Raw genomic sequence first — 18,621 nt, 5'->3', positions numbered from 1 at the left:
TAAACCAGAGCATTTCTTTCTACCGCGGACAAAGTATGTACACGTTTCATAGGTCAATTTTTTCAGCTTCTTTCATTTCCTGGGGATTTTCCACAACTCAAGTATATGTATTGATGATTAATAATATTTTTGAAAATTGTATGACATTGCATAACACATTTTCTTTAGAAAAAATATTTGTTACAGAGATTTGGAACCGAATCATTGGATACTAATTAAAATACCAGAGCTTTCCGGTGGTATGTAAATAACGTCTCACGACAAAAGACCTGTATCACATACTAACAGAAACACAGGACACTCAAATTGGATTCTTTAATAATTTTAACGGTCATTTCGAATATTACTCCAGTTGGGACAGTACTAACATATGTCATGATTGCACCACAGACTAACAGACAGGACACTCAAATTAGATTCTTCAATCATTTTAACTGTCATTTCGAATATTCCTTTATTTGGGACAGTACTCACATGTGTCATGATGGCGCCACGTTACCCTATCAAAAACATCCTGTCTGTCATCTAGACTGTGTTTATTTTTTTCATTTACCAAGAGTTGCCATTCATACAGAATTACCTGTAATGTATTGATATGTATTTGCATTTGTATGCGAATTTCATGAAGGATACAGATTTAATACATATTGCCAAAACTATATACAAAATTGTGCCTACCTCTCATCCTTCAACGCAATACAAAATCGAACCCGTTTAGTGGCAATATTTACTTGCTTCTGATCTGCCGCCACTTAATTTCGGGTGAAAATTACCAACACAATAAAAAATAGTCTAGATGAACAAAGTTGAGAAAAATAAATGGTTACCTTCCAACATCGCTAAAAAGTTTAATATATTATTAACGTAATATAATAATTTACTGTGACGATTCATTTCCAAATATTATGATGAAATCAGGCATCCCTGCAAGCAGCTGATCGGTGTTGACAAACGAGGGGGAACCAAATAGTAAATTAACTTTTACATAACACAAGGGGTGTACCGATAGTAAATAGTTCGCGCAGTACAATATAGGTGGAACTAGTGCATCACGAAAAATTATTTTTATAAGAATTTACTCATACTGTCATGTCTGTTAGTCTGTGATTGCACCACGTTAGCCTATCAAAACCTTCCAGTTTATCGTCTAGACTGTGTTCATTTTTTTTCTTTTACCAACAAAGTTGCCATTGATACAGAATTATCTGATGTACTGTATTGATTTATATACGTCCATGCGAATATCATACAGGATACAGATTTAATACATATTGCTAAAACATATTGCTAATTTCCTTGCTTCTGGCCGCCACCACTTAATTTCGGGTGAAACTACCAACACAATCAAAAATAGCTTAGATGACGACAATTACATTTTACATCGGGTCATATAATGAACTTTTTATATATTGCATGCAAAGAAAACTGATAATAATAAATATTAGAGCTATGTTTATACCACGAACCAATAATCTGTTTCACGTAACTTCGAAGTCATTTTTCTGAACAACGTTGTTGCCTTCAAACGTCACTAAGAAAGTTAAAAATATATACCGATAATAAATAGTTCTCGCAGATCAATATAGGTGGAAATAACATAGTGCCCCACGAAAATTTATTTTTAGAATAATTTACTCATAGTGTCATGCCTATTAATTTGTGGATGTATGTCTTGAAAGTTTGCAATATCAATCAAAGGCTGCTTTTTTTTGGAATTTGAGAAAGAATGTAAATCGAAAAAAAAGTATCAAAAATTACCTTAAATGTTAGTTTGAAAGAAACCATTTTATTTTTTAAAACAAACGAAAATATTTGATTCCAACAAATAGAAGCATTAGGTGGAATTTATGTTCATTCGTTTCAACTAAGAAGTTTGCAAAGTTGAAGCGCTACAATTCCAAATTGAATTCACTGTGAAATTGTTTATCAAGACATTGGTAGGAACGCACAAGTCAAATTTTTTTCAAATGTATCAAAATATTCATAGAAACAAACTAGTCCATTGAGAAAAATTTTTTATGATTTTTTTCAAGTTTCGATATGTTGTAGCTGAAATTCAATATAAAATACTGTCAAATTTTCAGAATGGAGAAATTTGAAATTTTTAGAATAGAGAAATTTGAAAAAGTTACATATGTAAATGTAAATTTTTGAAAAATCATGGAAAAATGTTTTGCATAATTTTCAATAAAATTTTATGAAAGAAGGCAAAATTTTCAATAAAAAAGATGATAATCAAAATTTTCTTATATGCTACCGTTCTCCAGATACAGAGGTTTGAAAAAAATGGAGGAATTTCTTTTTGTAACGATTTTCGGATGGTTATTTAGATTTATTTAAAAAAACTTGAAAAATGTTTATTTCAAGTTGTTATACATACAATGTTCATTTATGAAAGATTACACATCGTAAAAATGTGAAAATCGTCTAATTTCTACTGGTGTTCCTTGAATAGTATTGGTATTTTCATACTTCATTGTACTTGTATATGGTAAGCAAATTTGCATTAGTTGTTCTCTCTGTCGCCTTTGGCCTAATCGAATAGTTACTTTGCATTTTTAATGGAATGTTCACGTTCCTTAGCAAGACTTGGCCTTGTAACCATCACATGGTTCCAGATAAAGCAGTTCATTTGTTCAACTCAGGATGTCATGAATCGTAAATTTTAATTTTGTTGTTAAGAAGATATTTTTCAACAAATCTACACTCACGTCAATTTTCTTATTGAAGAATTCAACCAACTCTTTTGCGATCGCTGCGCTGCTCGAGTGGCGAGCTTTGAACTAAGCGATGGTGGTAGTTTTCAGATTTTGCTTGAAGATTCGAAAAAATGCCGGGTTTTGTCGTGAATACGACTTACTTTACTATGGGGCGCATTTTCAAACTGTACCCTCTGAGAGAGTGATAAATTTTTGATCGTGAATATCTTTTGTTGTATCTAACGAATCAACATAATTTTTGCTACCTGCCATCGGAAATATGATCACAATTTTATGATACAATTTTCAGTTGTGTGACATAATCTCAAATAATTCAAAATTAAACTATTCTGAAATGTTTGGTATAAACGAGTATCATGAGGCGCGTTTGCCTTTCTCGTATTTCTAAAGCTCATAGCTCAATGATCTGTGGAAATCCTGTCTCATTTGACCCATGTCAACACTAGCCAATCAGAACGCGTTCTGAGGAAATGAGCAAAATATCTGCTGCTGTACAACAAATCGTACGAGGAAAATGTTCCGAACGGTGCATAATATCGTAGTGAGATCCACAATTTGGTCCTTCTGAAAGGCAGGAATGTATCCCGTACAGCATCCTGATAGTTTCTTTCAAAGAAATGCAAATCCAGAATGAAATAATCGACATTAAAATTCTATATGCTGCTAGTTTTCTAGCCGTTAGGACCGCCCATTAGTGAAAAAGATACAAACGAAATCACGTAAAAAGAAATCTCTTAACAAAAATTGGATCAGTTTGGATTCTATCACCACTGCGAGCAGATGTATTTTGTGTCGTTTGCACAAGATTTGCACAAGATTACGTCACAGCTGCCAGTCGTTTGCATTGGTGAAAAAAACAACGAAAAGAGGACAACGATGGAGAGCATCACACAAAATCAACCGTTCTAATGGCTCTAAAAGTTTTCTATAGAACTATTAGGATTTCTTGCTCGCAAATCGAAGGTAAATATCCTCAGTTTAGTGCAAATCTAGAACAGTTTGATTAGGTTTGTGCACTTTTCACTGTGTGAAATTCACAGTAATCGAGATCAAGTGAAGCCTTCTTTGTTTTTTTACCCATATTTGTAAGATTTTGCCATCTGCACTCGTTCAAACTCAAGTGAATGGAAAAATTCGTCAAAATTTTTTTTAAATACATTGGATATGACTAAACAATCACTATAACGCTATCTTGTGGTGATCACGCTGATTGGATTGTTCAATTGGGCGTTATCATTTCGATAGTCCCACGACAAAAGGGCATAACTGCAAATGAGAGCCTCTCTTTTTTTACTTTCTTTTTTAATTATTATGGACCCATTATTGCAAATTATTTAAAGTTTTGAATATAAATCGAAAGCTTGTAGTTTTACCAAGAAAGTTTTGCGAAGAGTAAAGCGTCAATCATAAAATCAGTTCGGTAAATCGTGAAAGAGAAAATAAACAAAGAGAAATCGTCGTGGGACGGTCGATTTTATTGGCTTATTGAACGTTATCACAAAAAAAAACACCTAAATCCTTTCAGTGTATATTACATTCGCAGCAAAAGCCCTTTTGAAAAAGTTAACTCGAAATCTGAAAAAAATTGCGCGAACCATTTCAGAATACCAACCTTGTTGTGACTATGATGTCAAAATCTCAAACAGCAAATCTGTCACGTCAATTGCTTTTTCCATCCGTCGTCGTCGTCGTCGTGCTTTTCTTTCGCTACGTTTTACGCTTGAAAAAAGTGTGCTTACATTCCCGGAAAAGTAGATTGTCCTTCGAAAATCAGAATCGTATCCGGTTCCAGATAGCTGGTCGTTAAAGCAAGTGTTGTTCCTCTTGCGAAGGAAAAGTTCCTGTGAGTCACGGTGAAAAAGTGCAATATTTCTTTGGAGTAATTCTTTTTCCGGAAAAGAAGAATATTTGCTAAAAGAAACATTTGTCAACTATGGCCAACTATCACCCGAATCATCATCGCGAGCGTCGTGGCGGAAGTGGTACCAGCGGTGGTCAAAAATTCCATCCTCAACAACAGCAGCGACCGAACAGCACCGGGCAGAACTTCAAACGTTCCACTCCTTCGGAATCGTCGGAACCGAACGACACGGTCTGTGTGGTCTGCTTCAAACCGATCCAGTACTACGCTATCGGCGAATGTGATCACCTGTGCTGCTTCGAGTGTTCCACCCGGATTCGGGTGCTGTGCCGACAGAACGACTGTCCGATCTGTCGTCGGGATCTAGCCAAGGTCATCTTTTCGAAAACCCTAGCCCCGTACAAGGAGCTGGATGTGCGAAATCGTTCCGGGCTGTACGACAAAAAGTATCGGATCTGTTTCACCGACGGGGACGTGCAGGTTGCCTTCTTCGAGCTGCTGGACAACAGGTGTCCCAGGTGAGTGGTTTGACTGGTGGTAGGAGATTCAGATTTTCGTACTTTTTGAGAAAGTGGGGAAGTCTTTTTTTTTTCGACGTGCAATAGACCTAGTCTTGCATAGAACGTTGATGCGACATTGCGAGTGAGGGAGGTGCAACTAACAGCGACACACCGAAGCTTCGGTATACTTGACAGTGGCTTGCGATTCGAGGGTAGTGTTTTTTGATTCATCAACTCCGTTCGTGCATGTCAATGGAAGCATGGAGAATACAAAAATATTAAATGAAAAATAAATAAAAATCTATTTCGTTTAATGTTGAAATTATTGCTCGTTTGCCCGCCATTTCTCTGCGAAGTGAATGTAAATAGTTATTAGTTCATTGGTCGTTATCATCAAATAGTGTGATGTCATTTTCAACCACTTCAACAACACTGTACTTGTCTCAATGGTGTAATAAATTGTTGATACATCCAAGTAGGCTCTACGGAAGGGTGGCAGTTTTGTTAGTTAAAGTTGTCACATTTTTTACGGCTTTTTCTTGCAAAGGTTTGAAGTTTAATCCGACAGAAGAATTTTTGTCCATGTTCAAGGTTTCGGTTGTGGACTAAATAAAACTAACACGAGTTTACTACTGCCAAAAATGTGCTACTCAAGTGTACTTAAGTCTTTGAGCGTCACTCGATTTTCACTTCAACGAGTTCTTTTTCAGGATGACCGAAAGTGTTTTGCGCGGGTGTCTCTGTCTGTCTCTGGGCCGAACGTATACAAGCGCATTTGTGTCCAATCGCATTTTCACAGTAGAAGAGTGCAAAAAAAAATGCACTCTGTAGAACCATACTGCACTCTGAATGCAGTCGACACACCGCTACAGTTAATTACATTTGATCTGCAACCGTAACCGAAATATTCCATTCCAGGTGTGAGGAGAAGAATTTTCCTAAATTCGACATGCTTCGGGAGCATGTTCGCAAGGCACACGAACTGTTCTACTGTGACATTTGCACCGAACATTTGAAGATCTTCTCGTCGGAACGGCGATGCTATTCCCGGCAGGATCTGGCGATTCATCGGCGAGTCGGTGATCCGGATAACGTAGGGCACCGGGGACATCCGCTGTGCGAGTACTGCGACAAACGGTTTCTGGACAAGGACGAACTGTTCCGTCACCTGCGGAAGGAACACTTCTTCTGTCACTTTTGCGATGCCGACGGGACGAACTACTTCTACGGGTAAGTTGAGTGGGTGGTTTCGAAAATGGTTTGATTTTTTTCTACTTCGCATGTTTTTTTTTATCCGCCAGGGACTACGAAACACTGCGGGAACATTTTCGCCACGAACACTACCTCTGTGAGGAAGGTGATTGTGAGCAGGAACAGTTTACGGCCGTCTTCAGGACGGAGATAGATTTACGGGCCCATCGGGCATCGGCTCACGGGAAAAGCATGAACAAACTAGCCAATAAGCAGACGCGAACGTTGGAATTGGAGTTTACCTATGCCCCACGAGGTGGTGGTGGTCCCGGGGCAGGACCCATGGGAAGTGGTCCCGGAGGAGGTCGGCATCATCACGGACGTGGAGGTGGTGGTAGCGGTGGTGGTGGTGGTGGTGGCGGCGGCGGCAGTGGAAATGCTGGTGGGGCAAACCGTGGACAGTACGATAGTCAAAGGGAATTCGATGCACTCTTGCAGGAATCGATGACAGCGCAGCATCCTCCAAAGCGGATAGATGCCAACAGCGAACAGGACTTCCCATCGTTAGGAGGAACCAGCGCCAATCCGGTGTTCCGGCCGAACAATGTTTCCATACGACAGCGAGTGTTTGGCGTTGCCGGTTTGGCCAGGACCAAGGAGAACTTCCCCGCCTTGGGGTCAGAAGGTGGGGAAGGATCAGGATCGACCAGCATCAACGAGGGTTTTAGTAGTAAAATCACCGCTAGTTCGCTGTTGAAACCTAGTCAGCCCGCAAGCAACAGCAGCAATGGTAGGAACCAGCAGCAGGTTGGTCAAGCGGGAGGCTCCAAACCAAGCACCAGTATGATGATCCATGTTTCGAATCGACCACCAAGTGGGACTGGGGCAACCAACGGAGGAAAGAAACCGAGTGCCGCCGATTTTCCGGCATTGCCAGGTGAGGACTTTTTTTCCTATGCATTTAATCTTATACTAAAAAATATACGGCTTGATTCGTAATAGGTACCAGCAAGTCCGGATCCAAAAAATCCGATCTGTATGCGGATATGGAAGGCAGCAACGGTATGGTCAATTTGAATGCTATGTCGGCTAAACATCGCGGTTTGGTAGACGACTACGTGTCCGTTTCCAGCGTTGTATCCAAGGTGGCAACGATGGCACCGGCAAAGGATACCAAAAAGCAAACTGCGGCGGCTCAAAATGTAGTCCCGAGTGTGAATTCGGCTAAAGCGTTTCCCACCTTGTCGGAATCGGGTGCCAAGCCCGGATTCACGAAGCCCGCTCAGTGGATTGTCGCTAATAAGGTGAATTCGTCTTCATTCGCACTGGGAGCGGCCGGTGCAAATGCAAGTGCTAGTGGAGGAGGAAATGTTTCTTCTAAAAAGAAACCAGCTCCGGCACCCAATCTAAAAGAGGAAGGTTATTTTGTGAACTTGAATGCGCTTACCGGAAAGAAATCCAGCAGCGCAGGGGATAAAACCGATGGGAATTCGGCGGTCAACAGTAACGACCGAAGAAACAACAATGACCAAGCTCAGCAGGGTGGCAAAAGTAAAACTAAGGAAAAGGGGAAACATGGTTCCAATGGAGATACTCGCAACCAGAAAGAGAATGACAACGTTCCGGCTGGGGAAAGTTTTCCGGTGCTCGGAAATCGACCGGTTGCTGATTTTGCTCTAGCAAATTTGGGTGGCGATGGGGGCGCTCCAAAACGGGGCCCTCCTGGATTCGAAAATGTTAGCCTAAACAATAACAATAACGCCAGCCGGAAAATTCCGGCTCCTCCGCCGGGCTTCTCCAATGTAACTTTGAACTCGGTAGCGAGAAACATCAACAACCTAACGTTCACTAGTTCCAGCGGTGAAAGTTACAACATTCTTCCGGGTGCGCACAGCTACGTCGCACCGTCAAATGCAAGCAAACGGAATCAGGTAAGTCATTGGCTGGTTGTTTTCGATTTTTTTACGTAGGGCTACATGTTTCTTTACTATACTCACCTGGGTGCATTTATAATATTTCTCAACACGAGAGTGTAACGAAATTACTACAACAGAAGGTGCTGCAAATGAGAGCCTCTTTTTGTTTACTTTCGATTATTATGGAGCTGCCATTTAAATTTCTTTTTTTTTTTCATAAATACGTTTATTTCTTAAGGCAGTTTACATAAGTTTTTCTTCGCCGTAGCATCACTTTTACATAATATTCTTATCCTAATTTAATTCTAACATAGTCACAACGTTTTGCATTTATTAAAACATATTCTCTTATTACTTAAATATCATCTTAGGTAACTCGTCATTAATTATGAAATCTACTCGGAAATATTATTTGAACCAAACGATTAACTTCTATAAATTATAAAATAAGCTGTTATTTTCAGACATTTTGTTGATAATTTCATAAACTGTTTCGAGTTTGTTTGTATCATTACATAATTTTTATTCTAATTTAGCTATTGGTTGAACTCATGGACGCAGCTGGGATCAGAACTAAGTCTTAAAAGGGGCCTTTATTAAATTGAAACTCCAGTTTTCTTTATGAAATGATAAATAAGTTTCATGTATGAAAGGTCACGACAAGCAAGAATGTCTCGAACTGGGATATTGGATAGTCTACCTTGGGTACGCAAAGAATTTATTAGTTGAGATCTGGCATCACGATACTCCACGCATGTCCAAACGACATGATCAATATCCCGATAACCTTCTCCGCAAGCACAATGATTAGTCTCGGAGAGCCCAATTCGAAGGAGATGTGCATCTAACGTGTAGTGATTGGACATGAGTCTGGACATCACACGAATGAAATCCCTACTCACATCCAGTCCCCTGAACCATGCCTTTGTCGATATTTTCGGAATAATTGAGTGCATCCACCGACCCAGATCATCTCTATCCCAAGATGCTTGCCAGCTGGCAAGTGTTCTTTGGCGAGACGAGCTATAGAATTCGTTGAAAGCAATCGGTCGCTCATAAATTTCACCCTCAATAGCACCACGTTTGGCTAAAATATCGGCTCTTTCATTGCCAGGAATGGAGCAATGAGCCGGGACCCAGACTATAGTGATTAGATAATTATTGTTCAATATGTCGTTCAGGCACTGTTTTATTTTGCCCAGGAAAAACGGTTCATTTTTGCCAGCAGCGTTTGAGCGAATGGCTTCAATTGCACTCAGACTATCTGTGAAGAGGAAATAATGGTTTGGAGATAATGTGACGATTACACTTAAACTGTAATGAACTGCTGCTAGCTCTGCTATATAAACAGATGCAGGTTCTTGAAGCCTAAATGAGGCCGAAACATTATTGTTGAACATACCAAACCCTGTCGCTTCTTCAATTCGCGATCCGTCCGTATAAAACATTTTCTCAGAGTCAATATGCCTGAACTTACTTGAAAATATTTTTGGGATTTCCGTCGAGCGTAGATGATCCGGGATTCCACGCACTTCACGCTGCATGGATGTATCGAAAAATAAAGTTGAGTCAGGGGCACTTAGGATGCTGACACGGATAGGAATATATCTTGAAGGGTTGATTTCCTGTGACATATGGTTAAAATATACTGTCATAAATTTTGTTTGAGATCGAAGCTCGACTAGTCGTTCGAAATTATTAATTACCATGGGATTCAGCACCTCACATCTTATTAGCAGGCGTGATGAAAGCTCCCAAAATCGATCTTTTAATGGAAGAACTCCCGCCAGAACTTCAAGACTCATTGTATGTGTCGAATGCATGCACCCTAAAGCAATTCGCAAACAACGATACTGAATTCGCTCCAGTTTGATAAAATGAGAGTTTGCAGCGGAACGAAAGCAAACGCATCCATATTCCATCACTGAAAGTATCGTTGTCTGATACAATTTTATTAGATCTTCCGGATGAGCACCCCACCAAGATCCTGTTATTGTTCGAAGAAAATTTACTCTTTGTTGGCATTTTGTTATCAGAAACCTAATGTGTCCTTCCCACGTGCATTTGGAATCGAACCACACCCCGAGGTATTTAAAAGTTAAAACCTGTTGGATCATTCTTCCCATCATATGGAGCTGAAGCTGCGCGGGATCATGCTTTCTTGAAAAGACGACTAACTCTGTTTTCTCCGCAGAGAATTCGATACCAAGATGAACAGCCCAATCGGACAAGTTATCTAAGGTATCTTGCAATGGTTTATGCAGATCAATAGCTTTGGGTCCAGTAACTGAAACCACGCCATCATCTGCCAATTGTCTTAGTGTACATGGGGTTACTAGACAGCTGTCAATGTCATTTACGTAAAAATTATAGAGGAGCGGACTGAGGCATGAGCCTTGCGGGAGACCCATGTAACTATTTCTGAGTGTTGTCAAATCGCCATGTGAAAAATGCATGTGTTTCTCTGACAAAAGGTTGTGCAAATAATTATTTATAACCGCTGGGAGTCCATTTTGGTGAAGCTTGTCTGAAAGAACATCAATGGAAACTGAATCAAATGCTCCTTTAATGTCTAAAAATACAGATGCCATTTGTTGTTTTTGAGCGAAGGCAATTTGGATGTCAGACGAAAGTAATGCAAGGCAATCATTCGTCCCTTTATTTCTACGGAAGCCAAACTGAGTATCTGACAACAAACCGTTCGTCTCGACCCAAGTGTCGAGACGTCGTAGAATAATTTTTTCGAACAATTTTCTGATGCAGGACAACATCGCAATGGGTCTATATATTTAAATTTCTTCAAAAAAGTTCCAATTATCAATCGAAAGCTTGTGATCTTTGCATAAAAATCTATTTTATCGCCAGAGCACACTTGCCATTCCAATTGGCTGATGAAGAAATAAATTATTTTACAGGCAATTTGCAAAAACTCACAATATTTAATAGGGGACCTAAATGTGGGCAAAATCACCGGACGAGGAAAATACTTTATAATCAACTCTCTGCTGATATTTTTTCAGTCTTACCTCCAAATAGTCCAACATGTTCCTCTTCCATGAGAAACCCCTCAACACTCGATCGTTCTGTTGGATCACATATGTAATAAACTCATGCTGATTTCGCTTCCGATGAAGCAATAATTGATAGAAATAACACATGGGCTGAAAAGTCCCCAACCTAACAAAGAGAACACGATATTTTTGGTTTAAAATTAACTTTATTCTTCAACGTAATCTCCATCAAGAGCAACGCAATCCCTCCAGTGTCGCTCTAACATTTCAATATCACTTTTGTGGAACGATTTATCTTTTGCCTCAAAATAGGCCCCGATTGGTTAACCAACTGGATCTTTTCATACCTTTCAAATCGTAGTGCATCTGTAAGGCTTAGGTCTTCGTGTTCAGTAAGCTTCAACATTACATCTGGAGTTCCTCAAGGAAGTCATCTCGGGCCTCTACTGTTTGTTCTTTTTCATCAACGACCTCTGTGACAGACTTACATCTTGTAAAGTCGTTTATGCGGATAATTTAAAGGTTTATCGCATCATAACAACTCTGGTGGACTGTTGTGCTCTGCAGATGGATATCGAGTGAATTCTAACATGGTGCCATCAAAACGGTATGGGAGTGAACATTGAAAAATCTAGCATCATTACTTTTGCACGAGTACGATCTCCAATAGTTTTCAAATACACTATGAACGCTGTCCCTATAAAAAGAGTAACATTGGTAATATCAAGGATCTTGGTATTATGCTCGATAGTAAAATTCGATTCACAGAACACTACTCAACCATGACAGCAAAGGCATATGCAGTATTAGGGTTCATCATAACGCAATACTCGTGACTTTACAGATATCTATTGTCTGAAGTCACTGTACATCTCTCTGGTTCGTAGCATTCTCGAATATGGAGTTACTGTGTGGTCGCCGTACCACTCTATCGACATAGATCGTATCGAACTAGTACATAAGAGCTTCATCAGATTTGCCCTTCGGCAACTTCCTTGGCAAAATCGTTTACAACTTCCTCTCTATGATCATCGCTGCGCTCTCATCAATCTTCCCACTCTACGAAATAGGCGAATATACTTGCAGCGACTGTTTATATTTGATTTGACATCGCACAACATGGACTGCCCTGTGCTGTTGTCCGAATTAGATATCAACGTTCCTGGTAGATTACTGAGGAGAACTGAGTTTTTCCGACCTGTGGCTCATCGAACGCAATATGGACCAAACAATCCAATAGGTGTTTGCTGTCGACATTTGAATAGCGTTTACAACCACTTTGATTTTATTTAATATTAGTAAGGACACTTTCAAAAGACGAATAGGAGTAGAGTTTAGAATTAGAATTAGATTTAGTCTGTGCGATATTTTTTTAATCGAAGACGATAAACAATAAACATAAACAACATTAAAGAAAATAGGCCTCAGTTTCAGCGATAACCTCTCCATTCGTGCGAAATTTCTTCCCGGCGAGCATTTTTTTCGGATCTGCCAACAGCCAGTAGTCGCTGAGAGCCAAATCTGGCGAATACGGTTGATGTGGGAGCAATTCGAAGTTCAATTCATGTAACTCATTCAATTCAACACGTTCTCGTTTTTAGCCAACAGTTAGCAAACGCGACACCCACTTTGAACGGTATTTTTTCCCTGGCTACTTCTGTGAAAAAGGTTACTTTGTGACGTTTCATGTTTTTTATTCCTGTAAAATCATTTTCTAGTGAAGAATGGGTTATTTTTCGATAAGAACTATAATTCTTGAAAGACATTAAAAACTTCACAGGCATTCTGCTGCTGGTCGTTCGCATTCGAGAAAAACACAACGAAAAGTGAACAACAACGGAAAAAAATGCAAATCGGCCTTTCTAAGGAAAGTCAATGTTTACTAAAGAAATCTGAGGATTTCTCTAAGGTTGAACTGTGCAATAGGCAGCGAAAATAATCTGTTGTATATGTAATAAATCTATCTTTTTATTGCACATTTTTTTTAGTGCAAACTGCGCACCAAACGAGTGCAAATAAAACCAACATGAGGCTGCTTCGCGTTCGAAAAAAATGCATCGGATAGTGTTCAAAATCAGAGAATATTTTCCAATCCGGCCCTTCTGAAAACCCAAAATGAATCCCATACTGTATTGTGATAGAATTTTTCGTTGTAATATGCAAATCAGAAATGAAATAATCGCCAGAAAAAATTCTGTATGTTGTTTTTTTAGTCGTTAGAACCGCCAAGTTGTCAGACAACTGCAAATGAAATTACGTAAAAAGAAAACTCTTCACAAAAATTGCTTCAGTATAGATTCAACCCGCACTGTGAGCAGTTCTGCTGCATTACGATTGACTAAACTGAACTGCCAGTACTTTCCTGGCCTAGTGCGCTAGAGAAAAGCGCGCGATTATGATCTGCTTTGTTCAATGCTCACGTCGTTGAAATATTACAGTGCGACTAGGGATAGCGGATTTTTCGAATTACTCGAATATTCAATAATCGAGTATAATTTTTAAACTACACAAAGGTCTTTTTTATGCGGTTTTTTAATGCAACTTTTTATGCGAATTGTCAGAGTTATGCGTTTTTTTTGTATGCGAAGTTTCAGAGTTATGCGATTTTTTATGCGAATTTCAGAGTTATGCGGTACGTAAACTCGCATAAAAAACGACTTCAGTGTAATTGATTAAATTTCAACCGATTATCTGGGGTTTTCAGACAAGAGCGATTACATCATCGTTCAGCTGCAGGTCGTTCGCATTCGAGAAACTTATACCGATACTAAAGAGCCATAAGAATTACTTATCGATTAATAATGCATATCTGAAGTACAAATAATCAATTCAGTGCGAATCTGTAATAAATCGATCAGTTTGGTGCACCATTTGCAGTGCGAAGTGCGCACAAAACAAGTGAAAACAAAACCACCATCCAGCTGCTCTGTGCTCGAGAAAAATGCACAGTTTATTCCAGAGAAAATTCAACAAGGGCCGTCAATGCGCTTTTCCAAGGGACAGAAATGAAACCCCAAATAGCAATATGATAGCATTTTGCTGAAATATGCAAATCCGAAATAATATATTCATCAAAAAATATTTGTTTAAGTTGTTGGTTGGCGGTTGTTAAGCCGACCATTTTGATTAGAATGCAAGAAAAGCCTTCTTCCAAAAGAGCCATACACAAAAATCGCTTCAGTTATGAATCAATCCGCACTGTGAACAGCTCTGTTGCGGAGCAGTTTTTGCTCCGAATTTCAGCATTTTATTTTTTACATTTGAGGGAAACTCACTTGACAGTAGCAAACATTGGAGAAATAATGTTGACAATATTACAGTATTATCAATTGATATAATAAAAATCCTTCTTAATCCACCTATTTGTGTGATAATGCCTTTCTCTTTCTTCATAACAGTCTACAGAAAATATCTTACATGAAATTTCCGAAATCGAAAAAAAAATTGATGCCAAAAGTCGTTTCATGCCGTCGAGTTTAGTGTAATCTCGAAAACAAACTTTTTGAAAAAAATCGATATCAAAATTCCCAGAAAGTCGATTTAAAAAAAAAAAATTTTTTTTTGTAACACTAAATCTCGACGTTTCATGCAATTCTAAGACGTTTGGCATCAAACGGCTAAAATTTTGCTTGGGGACTTTTTTTTGAGGTGCTTAAACTTTTGAGCTCTACCGCTTTACGAAATTAGAGGTGATTCCGAAACATTGGCACCCTTATATACATAAGGGCGGTAAAAACAACGCGTTTTGTCGGTTACGTCACTTATACAATCATATCTCCGGAACTAGAAGTCACAGCCACTTGATCTTTGAATTTTATCAATGGCCCGACAGTAGCTTTTAAACGAGCATAAGTTTGTTAAAATCGTTTCAGCCATCTCTGAGAAAATTGAGCGCGTAAAAATGGCTCTCCGATGCGCCGTTCGAAACTTTAACGATTTATGTAGCACTGCTAGGTGGCATAGCAGTCCGACATAAACTGCTGCTGTACTGACGAATCGAAGACGAAACGTGAAGAAAACCCACATCGGTTACACCCTAAACAAATAAAATAAGTTAATCTTCGAATTAATTTTACGTTTGACAAATGATGTTTTTTTCCTACTTATCTTTCCGAAACAGACGCTCGTGACTCATTTTCAGCGGGCCTTGAAAAAACCCGATGCGTTGGCCGAATTTCGTACCATTTCGCAGATGTTCCGCGACGGATCTTACAATCCGGCACCGTACTACGAGCACTGCAAGGCTGCCTTAGGCGATCGATTCGTCGAAATATTTCCGGAACTACTGGCCCTACTACCGAATATCGCAAAGCAGCAGGTATGAGATAAGACATAGTGTTCGTATTAATTCCCTAATATCGCATCCTTTTGGAAACCCCTTCACAGGAACTGTACCTGGTGTACTGTCAGGATCTCAAGAACCGATCTAAAACGGGTGATCCCGTTTCGGCCGGAAGCAAGGGAACCAAAACCGCACCTCAGCTGGAGGTGTGTCAAGTTTGCAAACAGGTTCTGGTGCGGGATGACCTGACGGAACACTTCCAGTCCCACTACATGGAAAACAACTTTCCCAAGCTTAGTGCCAACGGAAAATCGACCGAGGATGGAAAAGTTTCTTCTGCCTGGCGGAAATAGCGTTAAGTCATTTTGTTTTCTTCTCTCGTGTGTATCGAAAACCATTTCCCCGATATGCTTGGCAAGCTAGGCTGTTGTAATACCGTGTATAGCTGCTAGTGTATCGTTTCATGTTGCCTTTTTTACTTGTTGAAGGAAAAAAAACCCGGTCACAATCCAATCATACAGTTTGTTAATTTTAGGATATTTAAAAGCAAATCAACTCATGCGGGATTAATCAGTTATTAGTATGCAAATTAGACGCTTGGAACATTCGTGCCCATTTTTCCCATTATTTCCTTTGTTTTTGCTGAGGTCGAGAAGAATAAAAAAAACCATTGAAACTAGTGCTACCTAGAAGGTGTAATTTAGTTGAAGCTTTTTTCTATTTTATTTTATTTGGTTAGCAAAGCTCGGTACAAAAACCGTCAAACTGTCGATGATTTTCCCAACTTGTTACTCCAAACCTGTACCGTTTTCTCGCTTTTGGTGAATTAGGAAAGCAACGGAAAGATTAAACGTGTTATTTGTTCTGTATAAAGAGATCAGCACGACAATTGTTTGTACCTACCCTACAAAACCCACAACTATATTAAACAACATCTACGTGTAGTGTAAATATGTAATACAATATCAACTGCGAATAAAAGAAAAACAAAACAAATGCTATCCACTGAAAGATAGACCGGCTGTAAACGCTTCGATAACATAATGGAAACTGGGTGTTGGTCAATCAATTCAACCGACCAGTGGATATCACGGACAAGGATTGAAGAAATCCAATCCTCTGATCATCAGTTCTATTTTGATTTTAGTAGTTCCTTCGTTCAAAGTCGTGGGACTTGTTTTTTTTGCTTGCTTAGCCGTTTTTCAAGAATGGTTTATTTATTTTTTTATTGTAAAATCAAAAGACACAATGATCAATTCTAATACTCGCCCTTATTCTGAATAACGACGTATTGATTTTTCGATCGAATGTGGTTCGATCGAATCATAGCTACCTTTGATTTTGCTAGCGTTATGGGGGATACAAATGAAATACGAGCGAAAAAACGATACGACGTTATTCAGAATAAGGGCGACTATGTAAGAATTTGGCCCTCGTTTTATGCCATGAAAGATTGGAGTCGAACTCAGATGACACTCGATTGAATGACCGTTGTAAGCCGATAATCGCACCGTTTATCCCGTAGTTGCTGCGACATGAAGGAAGTCAAAGAAAAGCGTTGTTGCGGAGAGTCCGAGGACGAACATTGATGTTGACTTCACGGAGCAAAGTGGGCCAGTCGATCCTATCGTTCAAAACATCTGCTATCATTAAAGTTCACGATAGTTCCCGTCTTACTTGCAGTGTGTCTAGACCGACTAGCAATCTGTGACTTTCATAGCTCGGTAGTTGATTAGGATTGGTGAAATGCGAATCGAATGAATCTACGTTGAATCGATTCGATTATATTAACGCCATAAGGTAGTGAGGGTTCCAAACAGCTGAACAATATTCCAGAGTAGAGCGAACGAGTGAACAGTATAGGGATTTCAAGCAGTAAACATCCGTAAAATGCTTAGCCATTCTCATCACGAATCCAAAACAGCGAGTAGCTTTAGCAAGAATGTAGTTGGTGTTTTTCTTAAATGTTAACTGCTCGTCCTTGATACTCGTCGATCTACCAATCGTGAATCGCTCTATAAAGTATTCGAATTTCGAAGGCACTTGTTTTTTCGTAAACGTAATGATCGGGTATTTGTCTAGATTAATGGTCATGTGATTCAATTTGCACCAATCCGAAAAGATTGCCATTTGTCGTTGAAGGAACGTCGCATCCTCTGAGCTGCGAATAACATGGTAGATCTTGAGGTCATCTGCAAAAGATACGCCCTGTCCTTCCAGAGAAAAATTAACGTCGTTAAAGTACAGCAAGAAGATCAACGGGCCGAGATGGCTCTCCTGTTTCTTCCGAAACATGTAAATTTTAACCACAAGATGATGATTCTTGAGATATGATTGTATCCATCGAAGGATGTTTGTACCAAAACCTAGTCGATCAAATTTTGCTATTGTGATGTCATGGTTAATTTTATCGAAGGCGGAGGAAAGATCGGTTTATATGACGTCCGTCTGTAAACCATTTGACATCGCGTTGGTCACGTAAGATGTAAAGCATAAGAGATTGGTGGTTGTGGAACGCTTAGGCAGCTTGGGGATAGCGCTTATACAAGTAATACTACGGTAGTTGTTTGTATCTCATTTGTTTTGTGGTAGTTCTTTAATAATACCGTTTTCGTTTTTAAACCTACTCTTGGGTGGCTCCGAGTAAACGAACACATTAAACAACTCATAAAAAAAGAAGAAAAAACTAACTCGCATGGATGTCGTGGTGCGACCCGAGAAAATTTTCAGAACGAAACTACGCGATTGAAGTCCGAACCGCTGAAAACCGCTCGTTGCTCGTTTAATCTAAAACTTCATCTAAAATTATGTTCTCGTTTAGTCTTCGAACAAACAAACCAACAATGAAAAAAACGAACGAACGTCTCTGAAGAACTAGTTCTTTCAATAGAACTCTGTATCACTGAACAGTTCTTTAAAATGAACTCCATCTCTAGTTTTTTCGTCAATTAGTCCTTATAAATATAATGTTATATATAATTCGAAAAAAAAATTACGACGATGCAATTAAATACTCTATGAGGAAGAATGCTCGAACAAATGCTGCAAATTGGCTCATAGGTTCCAAACGATGTCCGATGGTATCTTTGTTGAAGCGAGTCTTTTGATCGTACAGTTCGTTGGAAGTCGCTGAGAGACCG

General features: G+C 39.2%; 1 protein-coding gene across 1 annotated transcript; it reads left to right on the top strand.

The window, feature by feature from the left end:
- The first annotated feature begins 4,363 nt into the window (after positions 1–4,363).
- On the top strand, positions 4,364–16,531 carry LOC131435312 (E3 ubiquitin-protein ligase ZNF598). Its single transcript, XM_058603029.1, has 6 exons — positions 4,364–5,099; positions 6,000–6,311; positions 6,383–7,209; positions 7,275–8,203; positions 15,320–15,517; positions 15,586–16,531. Exons 1-6 carry the CDS (start codon positions 4,654–4,656, stop codon positions 15,832–15,834), a joined length of 2,961 nt encoding a protein of 986 aa, XP_058459012.1. The 5' UTR covers positions 4,364–4,653; the 3' UTR covers positions 15,835–16,531.
- Positions 16,532–18,621: the final 2,090 nt, after the last annotated feature.

Source organism: Malaya genurostris, chromosome 3 (assembly GCF_030247185.1).
Source record: "Malaya genurostris strain Urasoe2022 chromosome 3, Malgen_1.1, whole genome shotgun sequence".
NCBI classification, from domain to species: domain Eukaryota; kingdom Metazoa; phylum Arthropoda; class Insecta; order Diptera; family Culicidae; genus Malaya; species Malaya genurostris.
This window is presented reverse-complemented; position numbering and strand designations above follow the sequence as displayed.

Coding starts and splice junctions, on each gene's coding strand:
- LOC131435312 (XM_058603029.1), top strand. CDS start 4,654: ATGGCCAACTATCACCCGAATCATCATCGCGAGCGTCGTGGCGGAAGT. Junction 5,100..5,999: donor CTGGACAACAGGTGTCCCAG/GTGAGTGGTTTG, acceptor ATTCCATTCCAG/GTGTGAGGAGAAGAATTTTC. Junction 7,210..7,274: donor CGATTTTCCGGCATTGCCAG/GTGAGGACTTTT, acceptor GATTCGTAATAG/GTACCAGCAAGTCCGGATCC.